This window comes from Leishmania mexicana, chromosome 30, assembly GCF_000234665.1.
Source record: "Leishmania mexicana MHOM/GT/2001/U1103 complete genome, chromosome 30".
NCBI classification, from domain to species: domain Eukaryota; phylum Euglenozoa; class Kinetoplastea; order Trypanosomatida; family Trypanosomatidae; genus Leishmania; species Leishmania mexicana.
The window spans coordinates 253,939-274,357 of NC_018334.1; the positions used below are offsets into that span (position 1 = coordinate 253,939).

Below are 20,419 nucleotides of genomic sequence, written 5' to 3' on the forward strand. Positions count from 1 at the left end.
CCAGGAGAGTAGGATTCTAAGCGGGGATTCAAAAAAGACGAGGAGGAGGAAGGGACAGTAATAAAGAAAAACACAAGTGCACGCGAAGTCGGCAGCACAGCACAGACGGGCGGGGATGATGGGAAGGGAGGAGGAGAGTGGGGGAGGGGGATGATGGAGGCAACGGTCGGAGGTGAACACGGTGGACCCAAGAAGGTTTCTTTGTTGTTGTTGTTGCTGTCTACACTCTTGCGTGCTGTGCTTCACGCCAATGTGCAGGGATTTCTGATGCACAGATGGATGTCTAGAGTGGTGCGGCAAGGGAGGTAATAGTGATGGAGGCTCTATGATGATTTGGTTAGACACGAAATGCTTTCGTATGCGTCTCGGAACACGCCCGCTGAGGGAGTTGGTGGGAGCAGACGTCACAACAGACAACACTTCAGAGAGGTGATGGCGCCTGGTCGTCGGTGCGCTGCAAGAGGAGAGAAGCAAGGATAGACAAAGCAGCAGAAGAGGAGACCAAGAACAGCATGAAAGAAAAAAGAGAGGGAGGAGGAGAGCAGGGAGCTTCTGCAGTGGTTCGGTCGTCCCCTTGAACGAAGAGGAATGCCGACAGACACGCACACGCACACACGCCCTTCTCACTATCGCTGCAGCTGTATGTAGAGGATAATCGCGAGGAGGACGATGGAACCTATAAAGGCGGTGATTGAGATAGATAGATACAACAGGAGAGGGGAAGGTCGCCGGCACAAAGGAAAATTTGTGTTGGCGTATGTGTGGTGGCGGAGGAAGACAAACGCCCCCGGGGCAGAAAGGGTCGCGCTAAAATAACTGAGAGCGAATACAAGGAGTGAGATAATGACAGCAATACGGAGACAGTGCCCCTCCCCCTCCTCCAGCCGTGGCGAGCAGGGAAGGAAGTGGTGGTGGAACCGGTATAAATATATGTATATATATATATGCATATGTAGTGAGCGAGAGAAAGGTACCCTAATCGCCTACCAAAGCAGCGGTGCTGCGGGTGGAATAGATGTGAAGAGTAATAGGACAGGAGGTGGAAGAGAGGAGGGGGGGGGGCAGATGGTCAGTGTGGACGGAGCTGTCTGACGAGATGAAGCGTATGAGGCGCGTAAAACTGTCAGGACACATCGGTGCACCTAATCAGCGAAGCGAAAGCGGTCAACCAGGGCCGCACAGTGCCAGCGTCACACAGCAAACTGATGAAGCTGAGGGGAGGGGAAGGGGGGAATGGACGTACACGTCATGTAACAAGCAGCACACTTCTCCTTCACCGCTGCTCTTTGGTGTGCCGCTTCAGGACTGAAGATGTCGCACACGAACACATACACGCTCAACGAGAGACAAGCACGCACCCACGCACACCTCTGAATAGTACATGATGTCTATCAAACAAGGGAAACCAATATCTGAGGTGTGGGAGAGAGACGACGCGGCCCGCATCACCGTTCGAGACGTTGGAGTGGGGCAGGAAGGTCACACCCGGGCACAAGTCCATCACCCTCTCCAATCCCATCGCCACGCTTCCCTCCTCCCCCCTCCCGTCGGCTCTCTTTGCCTCACGCAGTCAGGGCAACAAAGTATTCCTGCACCACTTGCCGCCACTCCCCCTTCGGCGAGCCCACGGATTGGTCGACGTTGTCCACAGCGGCGTAGACAATCATGCTGAGTGTCGAGAAGTCCAGCAAAGGAATGCGGCTCGCCGAAGCAATGGGAATGACGACATTCACGGCAAACGACAAGAGCAGCAGGCGACGCGTGAGGTGCGTTAACTTCGCTCGCTGGTCCCGAGTGAGTCCGGCGTAATCGAGCGCGACACTGTCAACGGCGTCCAGGCCCCTGTGGGCGCCAGCAGCGACATTCTCGCGTGCACCTCTCCACGAGGTGGCGTGCAGTTGTCGGCTTGCCACTGCGGATTCCAACAGCGACCTCAGCGGCGCTGCGTTGCCTTGAAGAAGTGATTCGCGACTGTGCTCGATGGAGGCAAGCTCGACTTCAAACAAGCGAGCCAGAGACGGAAGATGGTCCAGCGCGATGGTGCCTTGCCGCTTGAGGTCCATCGCGTCAAATACCTCCCGCAGCACGCGGCTGCGGCGAATCGCCTTCTTGGGGAGCAGGGCGGTGAGCTTCGCGGAAAGCGGGGCTGCGCGGCTGTCGCGAGTCGGCGACAATGAGCGAGGAATCGAGTGTCCAACGGCGTAGAGGTCTGCCGGGTCGACGTACACAGCATCGCCGCCACGCTTCGCCGTCACCGTGAGGGAGGAGGGTATCGCTTGCTGACGAAGCTTGGTGGGAGAAAGGGTCTCCAGTGCCCCTGCCACGCTCGCCCGAGGCAGAGCTGCTGCAACCGTGCGAGACCCAGCGTCCTTTTGTACGCGGACGAGGTCAAAGAAGCTCGCCACTTGGTTTGGGGTAAGTCGCGACCCGTTCAAGAAGTACAGGTCAACTTCCGGGGCGCCGCTTTCAGGTACGAGAGTGCCGATAGCTTGAGAGAGCCGCTGCGAGGGATTTGCGGCTGACGTACGAGGAGGCCAGAGAATGCCCAAAAGGTTCGCGACGGAGGCTGCTGCCGCCGACTGCGCGATGCTATCAGACGGCACTCCGTGCGTAGCGGATGTGGCGGGCGGGTAAGGATTCGGAGATGACACGGCAGGCCCGGTCCGGTGAGCCGGATAGGGGGACGGCATATCAGCAGCAGCGGCGGGGGCGTAAGCGTCTTTGACGGGTGCCTGAAGGCGTCTAGCGCTGCCTGTCTGCGGTAGCGTCCAGGGCGCCTCTCTGAACCGTTTGCCTTGCTCACCTCCGCTCTTGGCGTCTTTGTCGCGCACCGCAGGTCGGTGCAGTGCTCCTTGTGATCGCGGTCTCATGCTGCTGTATCTACCTCCCATCGGTGTTGGCTGCGGGACGAGGCTGCGATTGTTGGGGGCGGGCATTAGAGCTTTCCACTCGTGCGACGGCGAGCTCTCCAGGAGCGTGCGATCCTGCCGACGGGCAATGGCGATGCGCTTGCGTAGCTCGACCAGCTCTGCACGTTGCCGTTCATTAAACTGGCGCCACTGCTCTGCCTCTTCAAAGGCACCGGTGACGAACTCGCCGCGCATCTCCAGCGCGTACGCGTGGTCGTCGGCTGTGCGGGGGTTCGCACCTCGGTATAGCTGCTGGTGGTGCCGGTAATACTGGTTCTCTCCTTCCCGGTTGACCGAATACACCTGAACAGGACAGTGGAGGGCGCCTTGACCGGCGGGTGCCGGGAACGCCATTTGCATCGCCTGCGTCGGCGAGGGGATGGCAGAGGCGATCGCTGTTGAGGTCTGACTTCGGGCCCCCGTGACGAGAGCCTCGGGTGGTGAATCCATCGACCCGGTGCTGCCTTCCTCTGTGACAGGTCGGCGATTTGGCGACTCACCTGTTGTCCAGGACGCCGTGGACTCCTTCGGTCGACGCTTCAGCCGTTCTTGCTGTTCCTCGTGCGTGGGGTGAGGAGACGAGGGCAGCCGAGCGCCCTTCTTCCTTGACAAGTTGCGGTCGCTCAAGGAGGCAGAGCGGCTCTTCGAGCCTCCAGTAGACGACACCAACGGCGCCCTAGCGGCCTGCGCGTCGAGAGGGGTGGACACCGCTGCCCTTTGGTACAGTGGCGGGTGAGTGGGGGTGCGCGAGGGAGACAGCTCTGCGTCCCCGCCGACTGGTGTGGGGGCGTGCTTGCGCGGTTGAGGCAGACGCGAGTGCTGAGTCTTTGGCTGTTGGAGGCGATTTGTCACGACGGTTTTTTTGGCCAGTTGAGAGGCTGTCGGTGAAGGTGTTGCTGCCGTGTCAGCCTCTCCAGCGGCGTCAAGAACACCGACACCCGCTGCGCTGCCCAGTGCCGCATTGATGCTGGGGGAGAGGGCGTCCGGAATTGGCGACGAAGTTGGAGTCGAACCGTGACCAAATACAGGCAGATTGTTTGCGGCGAGCGGGTGAGTACCACGGCTGCCAAGCAGCGGGTCGGAGCGCTCCATGGCACTCTCGTTGCCTGCGTTGTCTATGTCAAATCGAATCGACGGGCTCAGCGGCCGCGACGGCGGGCGACTGTGCAACGAGTGGGAGCGATTCGACGACGATACCTTCGGCGTCCCGGTGTCCCGCTTCGACGGGTACGCAACAGTCGCCCCCAACGGCAGGTTCTTGTCATTCGCGTCGTCTTCGAGCATGAAAGCAATGCTGTCGTTACCCACAGAGTTACCTGCACAGCTTTCCAGGGCAGAGGCAGAGTGACCGTCGCGCCTGGCAGGAATGCTCCCGCTGTTCATCGCCGCGAGGCTTCGGTTCTGGGGCAAGACGGGGGTGCTGATGCTCTGTATGAAGTCGCTGTCGTCCTCAGTCTGGAAGGCAATACTGTCCTCGTTGACTGTCGAATGCCGACCTGCTGATCCGGCGGCCGCTGCTTCACCGGACAGAGTTGAGAGAGGACAGAACGGAGGGGCGCTGTTCTTCACGGGCGCCGTGCACTTCTCTTTCTCGGGCTGCGCCGGCGAGGAGAGCCCGAACTCTATGCACTCCGAGCCAAGTTCAATGAAGCTGATGCTGGTGTCGGTAGGAACACAGCATTTGGCACTGGAGAGCGGCGGGGGTAGCGGCTCCGCCTTTTCCACGGGTGTCGAAGCACGAGGATTCACGCGAACCTTGGGACCAGGGGATGTACTCCGACTACCCGGCTCTGAGTTGAACTGAATGGAGCCGATGCTACTGGCGCGACTTAGTCGTTTTGCCCTCCCGGCCGGTGTTGCACAAGTGAGGCTCTGCCGAGTCGCCGGCCGCACCATTGCCGATGTGGATGAACGCATCGGCATCCCCGCCGCTGAGCCGTCCTCCTCGGCAAATAAAATGCTGTCGGTGTCTGAATCGGACATGATGTCGGCCTTGGTTGGCTTGCTGGCGGCTGCGGAGGGAGACGGGTGCGCGGTGGTGCCACCTGCCGCGGCACCGGACGCCGAGCTGTGCAGCGGAGGCTTTGAGCGCGCTGTTTTGGCAGTCTGCAGGCTAGGTGAATGCAGGCGCGGCATCGTGTTGATCCGTGGCCGTTTTGGCACGGCCGCCGGTGCTTTCGTTGGCTGCCGCGACAGGGGTGGGGAGTTGCCCTCCTCTGCAAACGCCAGCGATTCCTTATCACTGAGCATGTATGTCCGAGGCGACGTGTGAGGCAGGCACCCTACCCATGCACCACAGCGGTGAGAGAGGTAACGATGAACAGAAGGGCGGATGGAGTTGGGAACAGGGAGATCGGAGAAGGACCGCACCAAAGCAGAGATGGAGCATACACGAGGGAGGGGAGGGGAGGCGTGCGCCGACACGACAAGACAGAGTATAAAAGAAAAAAGAGGCGTGCCGAATGGTCCGTCTAATTCCTGGTAGCAATACCTTGCAACACCGGAGCAATGGCCACGGATGGGGAGGCAACCGCCGCCGGCTGCTGTGTGTGAGGATGCAGGCTCCACAGCACCTGAACTTTACTCACAGGGCGGGTGGCAGAAACACGGCATTCGCCGCAGAGGTGCAAACAGTAGAGACGCAGATTGATCGGGGAGTGGCGGGTAAGTGAAGAGAAAAACATGGAGGGCTGACGCTGATGACGATAGGGAAAGTGTTTCATCTCTAGTGTCTTTGGCGCGTGCGTGCTTGCCTCACGGTATGCTGAGGCATCAAGAGCGTCTGCAGCCATGTTTCCCCGCCCACGCGAGGCGGAGAGGGCGAGAGTGAGAGTCCCAAGTGGGCAAAGGGAGTATCGTGTTTACTTTTGTATTCGGTGTCTTTCCACGCACCACTCGCGCTTCCACACACTTCCCGCAGATAAGGAACAGACATGGAGAGAGAGAGAGACAAGGGGCGAAGGCAAAAAGGGGAGCGGCTGCATCGGTGCGGCAGGAGAGGAAAGAGGGCAGAGACAGAGGGGAGAAGACGCGGGGCAGGAGCCGACTCGTGAGCAGGACAGGAGACGGTGGCGCGTGGGGCTGCAGGGGGTGGGGTGGGGAGGAGGCGGATGCCAACGCCCCGGAGCGTGTGCAAGCACCCGAGACTCCTCTCCGTCGCCTCCTCCTCCTCCTGTCTGTGCCTTCCCATGACTGCTGGACAACACAGCCCTCCCACAGGTGTTGGGGTGCGTACGTGCCTTAGACGCAGGCAAATCGACGCGCATCCGAACTCAGGGCAACAGAGAGGCAGACAGACGGGGGCAAAGAATGAGGACAAAGAAGAAAACAAGACACACACACACACACGCACAAGCGCATAGAAATACACACGTATACGTCCATGCACACACGCCCACCCCCCCCCCGTGAGGTGGGGACTACCCCGAAGTCTACGCCAGGGAGTGACAGGCAACGCAGGAGAAGAATTCAGATAGAGGGTGGAGGGGAGAATAGCAACCGAGTGTAGGAAAAGCCCCAAACATACAAAGTAGTCGACAGAAGTGCACCGCAAGCACCATCACCGCACCGCCATCGGGCATGTAAAAGACGCAAACAGGAGAAGGGAGAAGACCATACAGACAGAAGCGCGTTCCAGAAGAGACGACCGATCGACGGTATGGGAACCTCTCTCTCTCGCTATATAAATATATATACACGTGTACACATATAGGCGGGAGGGGGGAGTGTGTGCGCATGCGCAAGAGCTGCACAAACGAACAGCACCCGGCCCCCCTCCCTCCCGGCTTGCGCCTGCAGCCTCTCTTCACACTCCTCACCCGTTGTGTGCATCTGTCTCTCTCTGTCTTTCTCCGCCACACGTAATCGGTAGCGATTTAACGGTATTAGAACCTTCACCCGTGGCTACTGCTTTCGCCTAGTACTGGTACGGCGGCTGCGGCGCGTAGCACTGTGGAGGCGGCTGCGTGTAGTACACCTGCTGGTTCGGCACTGGCGCTTGCTGGTAGTGGTTAGACTGCAGCGGTGGAAAGGGACCAGGCAGGTAGTAGCTGGGCTGCGGCAGAGGCGGGCACGGCTGATAGTAGCCCTGAGGCGGTTGCTGCTGGACGTACTGCACTGGCTGCGGCTGCGGAATATACTGAACTTGCGTCGGAGGCACGTACTGTATCGGCAGCTGGGGAACATACTGAGCTTGTTGTGGCGGGGTAGCGACGCATTGCAGTCCTAGGTTCTGTGGTTGCTGCTGCGGGACGAGAGCAGGCAACGCGTACGCCTGCTGCTGAGGCTGCGGCGGGGCGGTCTTCTGCCCTGGACGCCACGTGCCGTCCTCGATTGCGCGCTTTACCGGATCGCGGTTGCTGTCCGTTGTCACCATCCACAGTTCCTCCTGCTTGGGAAGCGCACCAAAGTCGACTGCCAACAAGCGCACGTGTAGCTCTGCCTGCGTCTTGGACTTTTCTAGTATGTACCACTTGTCCTTCACAATGCCCTTTGTCAGACCACCGAGGGATAGCATGTAGTAGCCCATGAGATCATCGTTGTACGTGCACTTGTTCCACACCTCCAGCCGAATCTGCGTGCTTATTTCGTCCGGGATGTGAAAGCGAAACGTTTCGTTCCACTCCGGGTCGAGGCTGTTCTTCACCACCTGCGTCTTGTACTTCTTGTCGCCCATGACGAGTCGCACAAAGGGGTCTGGCAGGCCAATCAGCTGGCAATCGTGCAGCTTTCGTGCTGCACACACCGTCACCTCCACCTTGCCCATATTCGGTGGTGAGAGAGGGGTGTCGACGAGATAGAAGATTCCTGAGGAGAGTGACAGGTGCGCCGTCGGAGACAAAGACTACGCCGTCACGCACATGTAGCAAGCCGTGGAGAGCAGAGATACAGAGTATGGAGGCAAGAGAAGATTGAAAGAGACGCCACCTCGTGCATCACTTCTCGAGGTGGCACCGGCCCACCAGCTAATGTGTGGTTGGGTGGGGGGGAGGGATGCGCTCGAGTCACGTTGTAACTTTGCCCAATCCGATGGACGGCGCAAGCGTGTGCATGGTTGCAGGTCACTTCGAGGAAACGCTATCCAGGACCTGGCCGCCGGCATCCGTAGCGATACATCGCTCTCACTTCCCCGCGTCGTAGGCACCTGGGCCTGCCACCTCCAGAAGTGGCTCAGCATTTGGCAGAGGGATCGGGAAGGGAAGAGGGGTGCTGTTTTGGGTTCCTCCCACACAAAGAGTGGGTGGTGGTGCAATGGGCCCTGAGATACCACGCACTCAGTTGAGGTGTCCCCCACCCCCCGCTTCATGAGGGGCAGTGTAGCCCTCCAGAAAAGGAGAACGGTGCGCATGCCACAAGGAGCGGGCGAGTTGCAAGGGTTCAGCAGTGCCTGCACCATCACCACCAAATGAGCGAGCCCGACAAGAGTGCGGGAGGAGAGAGGTGCATGGGGATCCGCGGAACACGCCCTCCCCCTCCCCCTTCGCCGTTGTAAGCGACGCTTCTTCTGCGTCCGAAAGCCGACAGGCTCGCACTCATCCTCCACAACCATCCCTCGGACCCCGTCTTTGGGCTTCTGCTCTCTTTACCCTGGCAGCCGATACGGAGGGTACACAGTCGGCTGGGTGGTGCTTGACGGCCACATCAATACGCCATCGCCAAGAATGCCTTGGCCAGAGGACTGTGGAGTCGCTGGCAACATCCCGGGCAGATGAGGGTGAAACATTCTCCCCCCAACGTTAGCGGCGGCTTCCGGTACGGGAGGGAACATCGAGTATAAAGGCAGCTGGCCAGGGTTGTACAGGTTGTCGCCACCCATGCCTCCAGGCATCGTCATAGTAGGTGCCAGGTGTCCCGCACCGCCTCCCCCAGTGGGCACACCCAGTGGGGCAAGGAGATTTACCAGTACCGGATTCAGCGTGCCCAGGGGTGCACCGTAGACGCCCGCTGCCGCGTACGGAGGCGCACTGGTCACGGTGTTACCCAGCATGCCCGTTGGGAAGGTCACCGGGTAAGCGGCGCTGCCGATCTCGTTCGCCGCGGTCATCGTTGCCTTGCTGCCTTGCTGGGGCGACCATGCTGCCATCAGGGGTGCCAGGCCCACCGCTTGCACCCGCAGCCGCAAGCTGAGCCGATGCCCGCTCCATCCGTAGAGGTTGCCCATGATGCTCGACGCCTCCTTGGTGCGCAGCAGAACCACTCGCTCCACCACTGCATCGAGGTTGCTGAGGGCATACCCGCCTTGCATCAGCTCCATTGGAACATGGTACGTGTACCGGGCCAGCAGATTCTCTGAGAGCGGAGCGCTACGCCACAGTTCAAGCTCAATGGCGGGGTAGAAGAGAGTAGTGTTGCTCTCCTCGGCCTCAGTGGCTCTTGGGCCATTGCCGCTCCCTGAGGGCTGCTGTTGGGCGACCGTGCTGTGTAGTGGAGGGGTCGAGATGGCAAGGGAGGAAGGCTGTGGTGTGTAGGAGACAGGAAAACTGCTACTGCCAGCCCCCCTCATTCCACCGGATGCTGCCGTGGACATGGGCAGTGCGATGCCACCGGGTATGTCACGCAGTCCACCACCAGCGCCACTGGCACTGCCGCTTAGGTGAAGTGGAGAGGTGTAGGGGGCACAGAATCCTTCATGAGGGCCTCCTCCGCCAGCAGAGGGCGGAGAGTGCGGACCACGCGGTGAGGTGGCAAGAGAGCTGAGTGGCAGCGCTGGGGGGACAACAAAGCGGAACATCTCGTTCCACACTAGATCATCTTCATTCTGCTCCTCGTACGCACCTGCGGGAGCGCCAGGCTGCATGGTTGAGCTTTGCAGCTCCGTTGCAGATGCTTCAGGCGGAGAGGACCACAGACAGCTGGTACGGCGCACTTCCTCTTGGCAACGAAGCACCACGTACAGCCCGTCAATCTGGAAGTCGCTGTTCAGCCCCTTTGGCATGTTGCCCTGCTGGACGAGGAGGTCGCACACTCGAATATCCACGTACGCCTCGCCCGTCGCGTCTGCCACGGCGCTGTACGGCTGTGACATGGCGGCTGTGCGTCTGAGTATGTGTGTGCGTGCAGCAACAAATTATCTGTACCTATTATATATGCAAGAATACGGGAGCGAGAGTCGAAAGGCCATGTAGTGTGGGTGAAGGCGGTGAGGAAGACAAGTACCCCTCTCTCTCACCTGTGCGCGTATAGTGTGACTCCATCAAGGAAACACCACCACCAACACCCATAGTCCATCGGCGAATAGAGAGAGGGAGAGTCAAAGGCACGTGCAATCGCACCTGCCGAGGCCACTGTAGCGGTCTTGCATAGAATATTGGCGCATGATCTGTGGTTTGTCGAGCGGCACCTCGGCTGCCTCTATCCGGATTCGTTCTGTGCTGCCAGTAGTTCTCGGCAGTGGACCTTTTCACAGCAACCTTTGTGATGCTTTCCTTGTTCTGTGTCCAACAGGCGAACAGCCGGACGCGCCGACGTCCACAGTACGCTCAAATCGTGCGACCACAACGTTATCGTCTCACACCCCGCCCCAAAGGCCCCCAAACGCTGCAGCATGCGCCACCAAAGCACAAACCACTGCGCCAGCGTATCCGACGGTCCCACATCCTCGCCATCTTGACCGCTGACCACCGGCCAGCCTCTCCACCCCCCACACACAGTATCCGCATTGGTTGTCCGGCTAGACGCCCTTCTTTCTGTCGGTCTGCCGAGTGGTGCGCTCGCCGAGGTAGTGCACGACGTCCGCGTAGGTGAGCAGCTCATGTTTCAGAAGATGGTCAGCCAGCTTCTTCATGTCGTCCTTGTGCTTCGTCAGCAATGCCAGCGTGTCAGCGTAGACCTCGTCCACGAGGGCTTTCGCACGCCGATCAAAATCATTCGCCTTGTCCACGCCAAACGGCTTTACCAAGCGCGTGCTGTTGCTGCCAGGCGGTGGATACACGGAGCCGGGGGCGAAAGACGAGACGTACTGATAGGCCATTTTGGCCACCTTGCGGAGGTCGTCTGAGGCGCCAGTGGAGAGGTGGTTGAAGAAGATCTGCTCAGCCGCTCGCCCGCCGAGCGTCACGCTGATCGAGTCGCGAATCTCTTTCGCCGTGCGTGTAAAGTTCTCGTTCGGCAGATACTGCGCGTAGCCCAGCGCCGATCCGCCGCGTGGGACGATGGACACCTTCATCAGCGGATCGGCGCGGTGGAGGAACCAGCCAGCCACGGCGTGACCCGCCTCGTGGTGCGCAACGACGTTCTTTTCGAAATCCGAGAGCACACGGCTGCGGTGCTCAATTCCGGCGAGCACGCGGTCAATGGAACGCTCGAGGTGGCTGATGTTCACGTGGTCGGCCCCCTCCCGCGCGGCGAGGATGGCACCTTCGTTGCAGACATTCGCGATGTCAGCACCAACGAAGCCGGGGCAGAGGTTGCTCATGCGCTGCGCGTACGCATCAATCAACCTCCGCTCCCTCTCAGACTTCTGTATGAGAAGGGAGCGAAAGTCGAACTCGTAAGCGCTGTTGTTGCTGCTGGGGCTGTCTGATGAGATTCCTTTGGCCTCCGTCGACACTCCTGCGATCGTGTCATCCTTTCGTTTGAGCTCCTCCTCGGTCTCGTGCTCCTCCGTCTTCACCTGCGACAGAACGAGACTCGTCTCCGTGGAAGCCGGCGACGCTAATGGCGGCGCAGTTGGAGCATCAACGCCTCCTGCTGCCCCATCCGCTGCTTCAGTCGTTGCTGTCGTCGCCGCAGAAGGGTCGCCGCACGTGTTGTCGGAGGTGAGCTTCAGTTTGCTGAGGTGGACCTTGAAGATGTCGATGCGCTCGGAGATGACTGGTGTGTCGACGTGGATGATGCGGTCAAACCGGCCGGGGCGGATGAGGGCCGGGTCCAGCGCCTCCTGCGCCACGTTGCTGGAGGCGAGCACCATCACATCGCCGCGTCGCCCGGTGCTGAAACCGTCCAGCTGAGTGAGTAGCTCGTTTAGGGTCTGCTCCTGCTCTTGCTTTTCGCCGTGGCCGGCTCCTTGCCGCTTCAGGCCTATTGCATCAATTTCGTCAATGTAGATGATGCAGCGCTGCTTGCGCGCCTCCTTGAACAGCTGCCGCACCCGCAGTGCACCCATGCCCACGTAGAGCTCAACGAAGTCAGAGCCGATCGCCGGGATGAAGCCGACCCCGCTCTCTCCCGCCACAGCTTTCGCGAGTAGCGTCTTTCCAGTGCCGGGGGGCCCGAGCAGGATGGCGCCGGTCGGGATCTTGGCACCGAGCTTTGTGTACCGCTCCGGGTGGCGCAGGAAGTCCACAATCTCGGTGATCTCCTTCTTTGGCTCCTTCATCCCTGCAATGTCGCGGAAGCGCGTGTTCGACGCCGTCTCGACGCGGAAGATCATCTCCTTCGCCTTCGTCTTCCCCTTCGTCGCCTCCACCGCGTAGCTCATCGACTTGCCAATATACTGAGAAAGGAACATGACAAACACCGGAAAGAAGATAAAGGGCACAACCCAGGCAAACGCGCCGACGCCGATGAGTGCCGTCTCGGAAAAAGGGCGCCCCTTCATGGTCAACTCCAGCTCCGCGGGCTTGTCGGCGGCCGTGGGCAGCTTGCTACCATGCTCGTGCTTTTCACCGTCTGCGGGGGTCGTTTTCTCGCTCTGCTGATGCTCCGACTTCCAGACCTGCTGCCGAGCGGCGCGGTAGTTATCCGCCAGCTCGTCCATGTGACTCTGCGTGTCGTGGTCGTTCACAAGCCCCAAGTACACCTTGGCGTCGTCCATGTACACCTGCAGGTAGTTCTCGTACAGCACTGCCTCCTTGATCTCACCAGCGCGCTTGTTCAACGAGGCCCATCCCGTATGGGTGCCGCTCGGCCGCGCCAGTTGATACAACACCACCGTGATGGCGATCATGATGAGCACAAAGAGGCATGTGCGTGGCACAATCCAGTCCTCGGGCTTATCCTCCCCCTCATCCGCCACCTCCTCCTCCTCGCCTTTGCCGTTTTCTCCGCCACGGCGGCCGCCGTCCTTGCTCAAGAGCACGCCCCTCATATGACGAGCCGTGTTCGAGGCGCTGCCGATGGGTCGCTGACGAAGCGTTTGGAAGAGAGCGGTGAGCTTCTGGCTGCCTTCCACGCTTGCAGAGACGTCTTCGACATGAAGAGGCGCACCGATATGGAGATGCAGCCGGTCCGCATAGGAGAGACGGCGAATGGTCGCCATTACGTCTGAGAGTGAAGTTGGTGTGCGAGGGGTCTGCGCTGGCTGTGTTCCGGTGACAGGCACACGTGTGTAGCGGGACTGGAGCGCGGTCGAGAGGTAGCTTGGCGTCATAGCTGCGAGTGACTGCATTGTCGCCCATCGCTGCGCCCATGCCCTGTGCGGGGCAGAAACTGCCTGAGGAGCTGCTGACGCGCTGGGGGCCGCGGCGGCAGAAGAGAAGGAGCTAGCTGAAATGCGAGACATGGCGCGTGTTGCCCTGCAGAGCGCAGACGGCTGGTGCGCGGCATGTGCGCTGGCACCGATAACCGGGACAGGACCTCGATAACGGCGTGAGAACATCTGGGAGGAACTGACTGAGGAAGAGAGAGAGTGGGGTCCAGACAAGTGGAAGAGCAACGAAGAGACGCCGGCACTTTTACCTCTTAAAAAGGGGAGACAGGCAGACACTGAGTGCGACTGCGATTATGTTGTCCGGCAACGAGGGCTGATGGCGCCTCTGACGAGATGCTGAAGCAGTTGGGGCGTGCCTCCCAATTAGATTACGCACGCCCAACGTCGTAGGGCTTCTTTGTGTGTGTGTGTAGAGGGAGCCGTTGGCAGTGCGCTGTTGAATGCAAAGAGAGACGGTGCGGGTGAGGCAGCATAGGCGAGGGTGACGGTCAAAAAACAGCAGAGCAAAGGGATCCACGGGGCGGGGCAGCGCGCACCGCGTGGGTTCCAGCACAGAGGCGGAAGGGGATCAGCCATGCCAGTGATTGCACGTGAACAGCAGCTCCACACCGGGTCATCGTTGTGAGAGGGCATGTTGCTGCTCTCTCACTTGCTTCGGGTACTCGGGCTAGCAGCGTACTCTTGCACCGGGCTTCCTTCGTCATTGCACCTCGCCGCTTCCCCTACCCGCTACAGAGCTTTCAAGGCGTTGCGTTCCTCTACAAGCAGGCAAAACAAAGCCAGCTTCTTCCGGTCACGCTATCACGTCTGCTCGCGCACATGATAACCATCACGAGCTCGACAGTACAAGAGGCGAGATAAGGATAGGGAAGGAGACAAGAGAGATTCAACAACGGCATCGGCGCAGTGGCACATGGACAAAAAGAAGGTGTTCCACACTTTGAGCACGTCGCTTTTCCTTTCCCAGGTGCATGCCAGCCTCCGCATGTTGGCGCCACGACGTTTCTTCCCTGCCCTCCGCAAGTGTCCATTCCATCACGCATAACCCAGAAAAAGTGTACGTGTACGCCACCGCAGATCACCTTCCTTCGCAGGCATACGGCAGAGGCAGAGTGACGGAGGCACCGCTACAGAAAAAAATAAGACGTAACGCAGAGTGAGCGGCTGTGCACGCTCGCCAGCACGTCCGAGTGCGGAGTTGACGTGCTGCGGAGCAACCGAATCAACCAGAGTAGCTGAGCGAAGACGCGCATCACGACGATACGTGCGGTGAAACGAAGACACTGGCGCACGACGAAAAAACACTGCCGTATGAAGAGCGCCCCGCCCTCCTCACAACGCCGTTCCTCTCGCCCCTCCTGCAAGCCCTTCCGTAGTCACGTTGGTGGCCTTAAGCACACTGTGGTGTAACCCTTCGCTCACCCTCCGCACACCATCTTTCTGAGCCAGGGCTTCTGCTTTGCCGCTTCTGCCGGCGCCGATATCCTTCTGTACGGGGTGTACGGGAGCTCCTTCTCGGCATTTCTCAGCTCAACACTAGCCCGCGGAAAGCCAACTTTCATGCCGTGCACTGCGCCCAGGTCGGTCAACTGCGTGGCGCTGAGCACACTCGCGAGCAGCTCCGTCCCGGGCGGCTCCAAGGACTCGGCCGTCTTCTCATGTGAAGTCTCCGAGGGGTTGTAGAGGCTGGAAGGAAGGCCAATGTGCGACTTGGGAAAGTCGGCCTGCGAAGTGGTGGGGTGGTCACCTGTGCTCACCGTAAGCGTCATCGCCTACAACTCCTCAGCAGTGCAGCTTTGCATGGCAGTGCTCATGCCAATGGTGCTCTGCAGAGCGCTGAGGATGGCCTGGCATCGTACCAAGTGCTGCGGGGTCGCCGTCAAAGGGCTCTCAGCGTTGGCTCAAGTTCTTCAATGCACTGCACATGACGTGCTGGAGACTATGGCAGAGGCCGTGGCGTGCGCGAAAGGTGAAGTGCACGGTCTGGGAGTACGGCACCACGTAAGACATAGCAGCGCAAAGGGAAGAAGAGAGCCCAGAAGGATAATCGAATCGATGAGTCGCCGAAGGAGAGAGCGAGAGTGGGGGGAGACAGAAAGGCATACCGCAGGAGCGGCGTTCAGTCGTCACAGCAAGGACCGCTGACTTCAGGAAGAAGTCAACGGCGCGTAGGCTGATGGAGAGAAAGACGGTGGGCTTGTCTGACGCATGTGAGGGACGAGGGCGAGTGACACCAGAAAAAAAAAGTCGAATAGGAGTGGATAGTGGAGCGTAAGGGGGGAAAGAGCCGCAGCGCGTGTCTGGCCTTGCGCTGCCGAGATCCAGCCTTTGCAGTCGCTGAGTAAGGGTCCACGGAGGGAAGAGATGGAGGAGGTGGGGTTGGGCACTGAGAGTAAGACAACGTAGACTGGGCTCGTTATCTGAAGAGGGGGAGAGAGACGGAGATGCAAAGATGTCATCTCGCCGTGGATCAAAAAAAAACCCATGGCGAGATGAGCTCAAACGACGAGGAGGCAAGCTTATCTTGGAGCACCCCTGTTCCTGCTGCTAGCACACAGACGTGTCTCGGTGTGTGCGAGTGCACTGGACCGTTGTTGGTCGTCGTCTTGTCTTGTGCGTCCCACTGTGGTGAGCAAGAGCAGTCCAGTTACAGCCAAATGCCATCAACGTTTACATAAGTTCAGAGAGGGGGAGAGAGAGAGGGAGTGATGGAGATGAACATAACCCAAATAAAAAAGAAAGTGAGGATGGCGCAAAAGAGGGGAGAGTGAGGCATGACACACACGGGCGCACGCTCTCGCCATTGTATGTACGGATATGAAAACTCCTCAGCGCCCCTCCATGGACAGTCGCGCCCCCGTACACACGCGCGCACAGACGTACGCACACGCGGCCCTCGCTTGGCACAGCGTCATAGGTCGCGTGCAAGCATTCGAAAGGGGGCTCTCCGATCGGGTTCACTGTCAGGCGCTGGGGAGAGACGAGAAATCACAACGAAGACGAGAGCGAAAAGAAAGAAGCAAAACAGCAAAGAGGAGGAGAGGGGGGGGGGACAGGGAGAGGGCGTAGGGGAGGAGGGAAGAGGTGCGATGTCACCGCGACAGGCGCCACACCACTGCAGGTACACCCGAGAACGCAATACCCAAGTCAACCAGCTAACAGACGGGCGTATGGGGAAGGAAGACGACGGCAGCAGAGGAATGAGGCAACAGAGGCGCGAGTAGGTTGCGGAAGCGCGACGACAACAAAAAGGGGAGCGTGAACTGCATACGACCACCGCTAACGCACACGTACACACGCACACGCACTGCATGAAAGACACTAAAGAGTAAAGCGTCTTTTCAACGACAAGATACAGGATAGCCGGCCGGAAAAAAAAGCCATCGAGGGTGTGAAGAGGGACGGGTAAGGGGTGAGGGGTGGCCGTGGCCGAGTGAGTGCGATAGAAACAGAACATGCACACAGTAGCTCTCCGTTGAATATTCGTGTCCCGCCATGTCAGAGGAAGCACGCAAAGAGGTATCGTGAATCCCTGCCACAGCTGCTGGCGCAGGATATCACGCGAGTGTGGAGTGAATAAATCACTACACACACCCAAAGAGCGCCACGCATCTGTATGCGCGGTACTCGACAACCAAGCAGAGGCAGTGGAGCGAAGGAAAGACCGCCCACAACAAAACTCGTAAAACGGCGACTATAAAACGCCTACGTTGGAGGCTTGTTCTACAGAAATGGGCAAGGAAGTAGAAGAGGGATCCGAGAGGGTCAGCGTACACAGACGTGTCCCCCAACACACAGGGGGAGGGAGGAAGAAAAGGTTTTTCAAGGGTATCAGCTGATCATCGAAGGGGTGGAGAGGTAGGAGAGGAGAGGGGGAGGGGGAGAGGGGAGGGCTGCGGCCCATATACTTTATGAATGTCTGGGGAACACCTCCAGACCTTTGGCGGCTTCGTTTTGACATATGACGTGGTGGGCGGGGCCCAGAAGAGATCCACGTGGAAGGGGAGGAGAAGGCGAGCCATGCGTGTCTGGAGGGGACAAAATAAGGGAGCACGTGCGTGTGGGTGGGTGCGAACGACGAGCACGGAGTTCCGGATTCCAGTGATGGGGCTTTTCAAGGCCGTTGCAGTCCTTGCCTGCTTTCCATCATATCTCCCCTCATCAACAACGGGAGCCAGCGCACCGCTCTGTCTAGCGACAGAAAATCCTATCATCTCCCTTGCAAACAAAAAAAAACGCCGGGTAATGCCCTGTTCAGGCGGGCTCATAGCGGGTGTGTACATCTGTGAGAGGGGTGCAGTGCACAACAGAACTAAAAAAAAGGAGGAGGAGGGGGGCGTGTCGCCCGTAAAAGGGGCACTGCATGGGAGTTAAAGGACGACGGTCCACCAGCGCTAACACGCTGCGCTGTGTTCCAGGGATCGTTGCACGGCGCGCGTTCAGGAAAGAGCACGTCCGCGTGTGTGCATTTCTTGGATAAGGCATGCACGGCGCAGCAGAAAGTTGTGAGGGACCAAACGGCGGGCCCCCGTACACGCCGAAACGGTGGAAAACAAACGCAGACGCAACAACAACAACAGAGGTACGCGTGGCTGCAGAGTTAGGCGCGCAAACCCGACTCAATGTCGCTTGACCTCACACCTTCGCAAAGCAGAGGCCACGTAACCTCTGGCTCACAGTGGCAACTCTGTCGAGTTGGCCTGCGCGCCTGTGGCGATGCTTTTAGGGGATGAACTGGTGAGGCTTGCGCTGCTACGAGTTGACAGTGCATGCAGTCGACCCTTGATACACCAGTCGTCGCACATCTCCTCCACGTCTGTGATGCCGCCGCTGCTTCTGTGTGTGACTTTCACTTCAGGTGACGTAGGCTACAGACCCGAAGTGGCGGGCGGAGTGAGCACTTCCTGTGTTGGTGGTCGATCCCAGAGAACAACTTCCGAGTCCATGTCACTCGTCGCCTGCTCATTGCGTGCCGGCAGCGTCATCATCTGGTACGAGAGCTGTTGTTTCCGCTGCTGACTCTTCGCTGATGCAAAACGGGCAGCGGTGGCATCGGGTGTGATGGCGCTCGTGAGACTAGCATCAAAGCCGCTGTTGAGGTTGGGGTACATGGACGCATTCCACATGTCGTAGTTGTCATTGATGGTGAGGCAGGACACCTCAGAGGCGTGCGAAACCAAATCCAGCGGCGGTTTCTCCTGCAACGCCATCGTCATGCCGCTGTGTACGGGTACCTCCGACGCACTGCCTTCCATCATGTCTTCCCGGCTGCGACCCGAGACGAACGAAAAGGGGAGAGAGAGAGAAAACAAAAGAAGCGGCGGGGGAGCAGCGAAGGCAGCACCTGCTTGCCGGGTATGACACAAAAACACGTGTGCGTGAGGGCGCCGCTCCGCCTGAGACTGCCTACGGAGAAGGAGACGTAACAACAAAATAATAATAATATTCCTCACGCTTCGGGGTGCGAGTGTATACACGCGCCTGCCTGTGCAGGAGCCGGCAAAGAAGGAGGGAGAGGGAAGGCAGAATAATACGGCCAAGCACGGTGCGCGTCTGCGCTACAGCTTGCGTGAGGCGCAGTGAGGCGGAGGATGAAGCAAGAGTTCGCGCGTGTCTTTTCTCAATGATAGCTGCCCTGCTAGGTGCGCCACCTACAGTGCTGCAGAGATGCTGCACAGCAGAGGCATACGTCAGTGTGCGAGGCGCGTGTTCGAGTACGCGGCGCCAGGAAAAGGGCCGCCCGATACAGAAGAAGAAAATAGTAGAAGCGAGAGAAGAAAGTGAAGGAGGGCATGCGGTGGGCAACAGTGGTGGAGACATGAAGCAAGCTGAGTTACGGCGAGGGACGTGTTCGCCTCCTCCCCATTCGAATGGAGAGCGCCTCTGCTGCTACACGAAGGGCTGTCGTTTCCCCCGAATGGGGGCAAGGGTGGGGGAAGGAAAGATAAGTAACGGCCCATCTTGTCCGGAGACGCCGGCACGGAGACGCGCAAGCAGAGACCTTGAGTACCGAGTCCGTGACGACGAGAGAAAAACAGAGAGAGACCACTACACGGTGTATCATGACTCACCTACAAAAGACGCGTGCTAGCGTACACGCCGTTGAAGATGGAGACACAAAAGCGAGGGAGGCATACAAACCACACTGCTGTGCGGCCGAAGAGAAAAACGTGCACGGCCACCTCAGAGATGATTCCTGTTGGTGGGCGCCCTACCAACACATAGATGCTGAAGAGCTGTAGAGCACTTGCCTTCTTAAAGGATGAGTGGGTGGGACCGATGCGACACACCCCATCACCACACCACGACCACCACGCGAAAAGGAAAACGATAAGGGACACCGTGGCGGTGCCGGGTCCACACGTCTACACCCGCACACGACGACATAAATAGACGCATATTAACCGCATTCAGAGTGTTGACGTACCACCTCAGAAGAGAACAGGGAAACGATGCGCCCCCCGCGCAGCGCACACGGAAACATACAGAAGCACGTCACGACGAGGCAGAAATGAGCCGCTGGAGAGCGCACTTCACAACTGCAGAGATAGGACAGTTGCCCCTTCCCACCGCCAGTAGAGGAGCTGCCGCAGATAAAGGCATCAGTCATTAGCCAGCGTTTTTCACGACCGCAATGACAGCTCTTTGGGACCAGGAGCACCAAAAGGAGAACACATTAGTGCATGCACGTGGGAAAAGAGAATGCCAGGCGAGCGCCCAGAGCACAGCAGACGTTCCCTGCGTAGGTAGGCTGCAAAAACTGTTCATACCACGCAGGTCCGGGAGCGATCGCTCTAAAGACAGCTGCTGTCTCACCAGAATCACCACTAGCCCAGACGCAGAGCGTAGTGTAGAAGAGGAGCCACAGGTCAAGATTAGAGAAGCTCTCGCAGAACGTGGTCGGGTGCGCGAGCACCAAGTGAACCGCGGCGCACAGAGCACGAGAGACGCATAACCGAGAGTCAAGATTCTGGTGCGACCACTACACCGAATACCCTGAGATGGAAGATGTGCTTCGCTACGCTAGTGGCGTGTGTGAGAGCTCTCCATATAAGAGCAAGCGGTAGTGACGCAGGAGGGCGGCATGGATGGAGGGGGGGCACACCTGCCTCCTATCACGAAAGAGGATGTCGGCGGAGGT

The 20,419-nt window shown here is 59.0% G+C and overlaps 5 protein-coding genes across 5 annotated transcripts; all 5 read right to left on the reverse strand.

The window, feature by feature from the left end:
- Positions 1–1,562: 1,562 nt before the first annotated feature.
- LMXM_30_0670 (conserved hypothetical protein) lies at positions 1,563–5,159 on the reverse strand (the record flags this gene model as incomplete). The annotated part of the gene is made up of 1 exon (XM_003877540.1): positions 1,563–5,159. The coding sequence occupies one exon, from the start codon at positions 5,157–5,159 to the stop codon at positions 1,563–1,565; it is 3,597 nt and encodes a 1,198-aa protein (XP_003877589.1).
- A 1,666-nt stretch (positions 5,160–6,825) lies between these two features.
- LMXM_30_0680 (conserved hypothetical protein) lies at positions 6,826–7,674 on the reverse strand (the record flags this gene model as incomplete). The annotated part of the gene is made up of 1 exon (XM_003877541.1): positions 6,826–7,674. One exon carries the CDS (start codon positions 7,672–7,674, stop codon positions 6,826–6,828), a length of 849 nt encoding a protein of 282 aa, XP_003877590.1.
- Positions 7,675–8,490: 816 nt separating this feature from the next.
- On the reverse strand, positions 8,491–9,933 carry LMXM_30_0690 (conserved hypothetical protein; the record flags this gene model as incomplete). Its single annotated transcript, XM_003877542.1, has 1 exon — positions 8,491–9,933. One exon carries the CDS (start codon positions 9,931–9,933, stop codon positions 8,491–8,493), a length of 1,443 nt encoding a protein of 480 aa, XP_003877591.1.
- A 645-nt stretch (positions 9,934–10,578) lies between these two features.
- Positions 10,579–13,236, reverse strand: LMXM_30_0700 (metallo-peptidase, Clan MA(E), Family M41; the record flags this gene model as incomplete). Its single annotated transcript, XM_003877543.1, has 1 exon — positions 10,579–13,236. The coding sequence occupies one exon, from the start codon at positions 13,234–13,236 to the stop codon at positions 10,579–10,581; it is 2,658 nt and encodes an 885-aa protein (XP_003877592.1).
- A 4,910-nt stretch (positions 13,237–18,146) lies between these two features.
- Positions 18,147–18,536, reverse strand: LMXM_30_0710 (hypothetical protein, unknown function; the record flags this gene model as incomplete). The annotated part of the gene is made up of 1 exon (XM_003877544.1): positions 18,147–18,536. One exon carries the CDS (start codon positions 18,534–18,536, stop codon positions 18,147–18,149), a length of 390 nt encoding a protein of 129 aa, XP_003877593.1.
- Between the last annotated feature and the right edge of the window lie 1,883 nt (positions 18,537–20,419).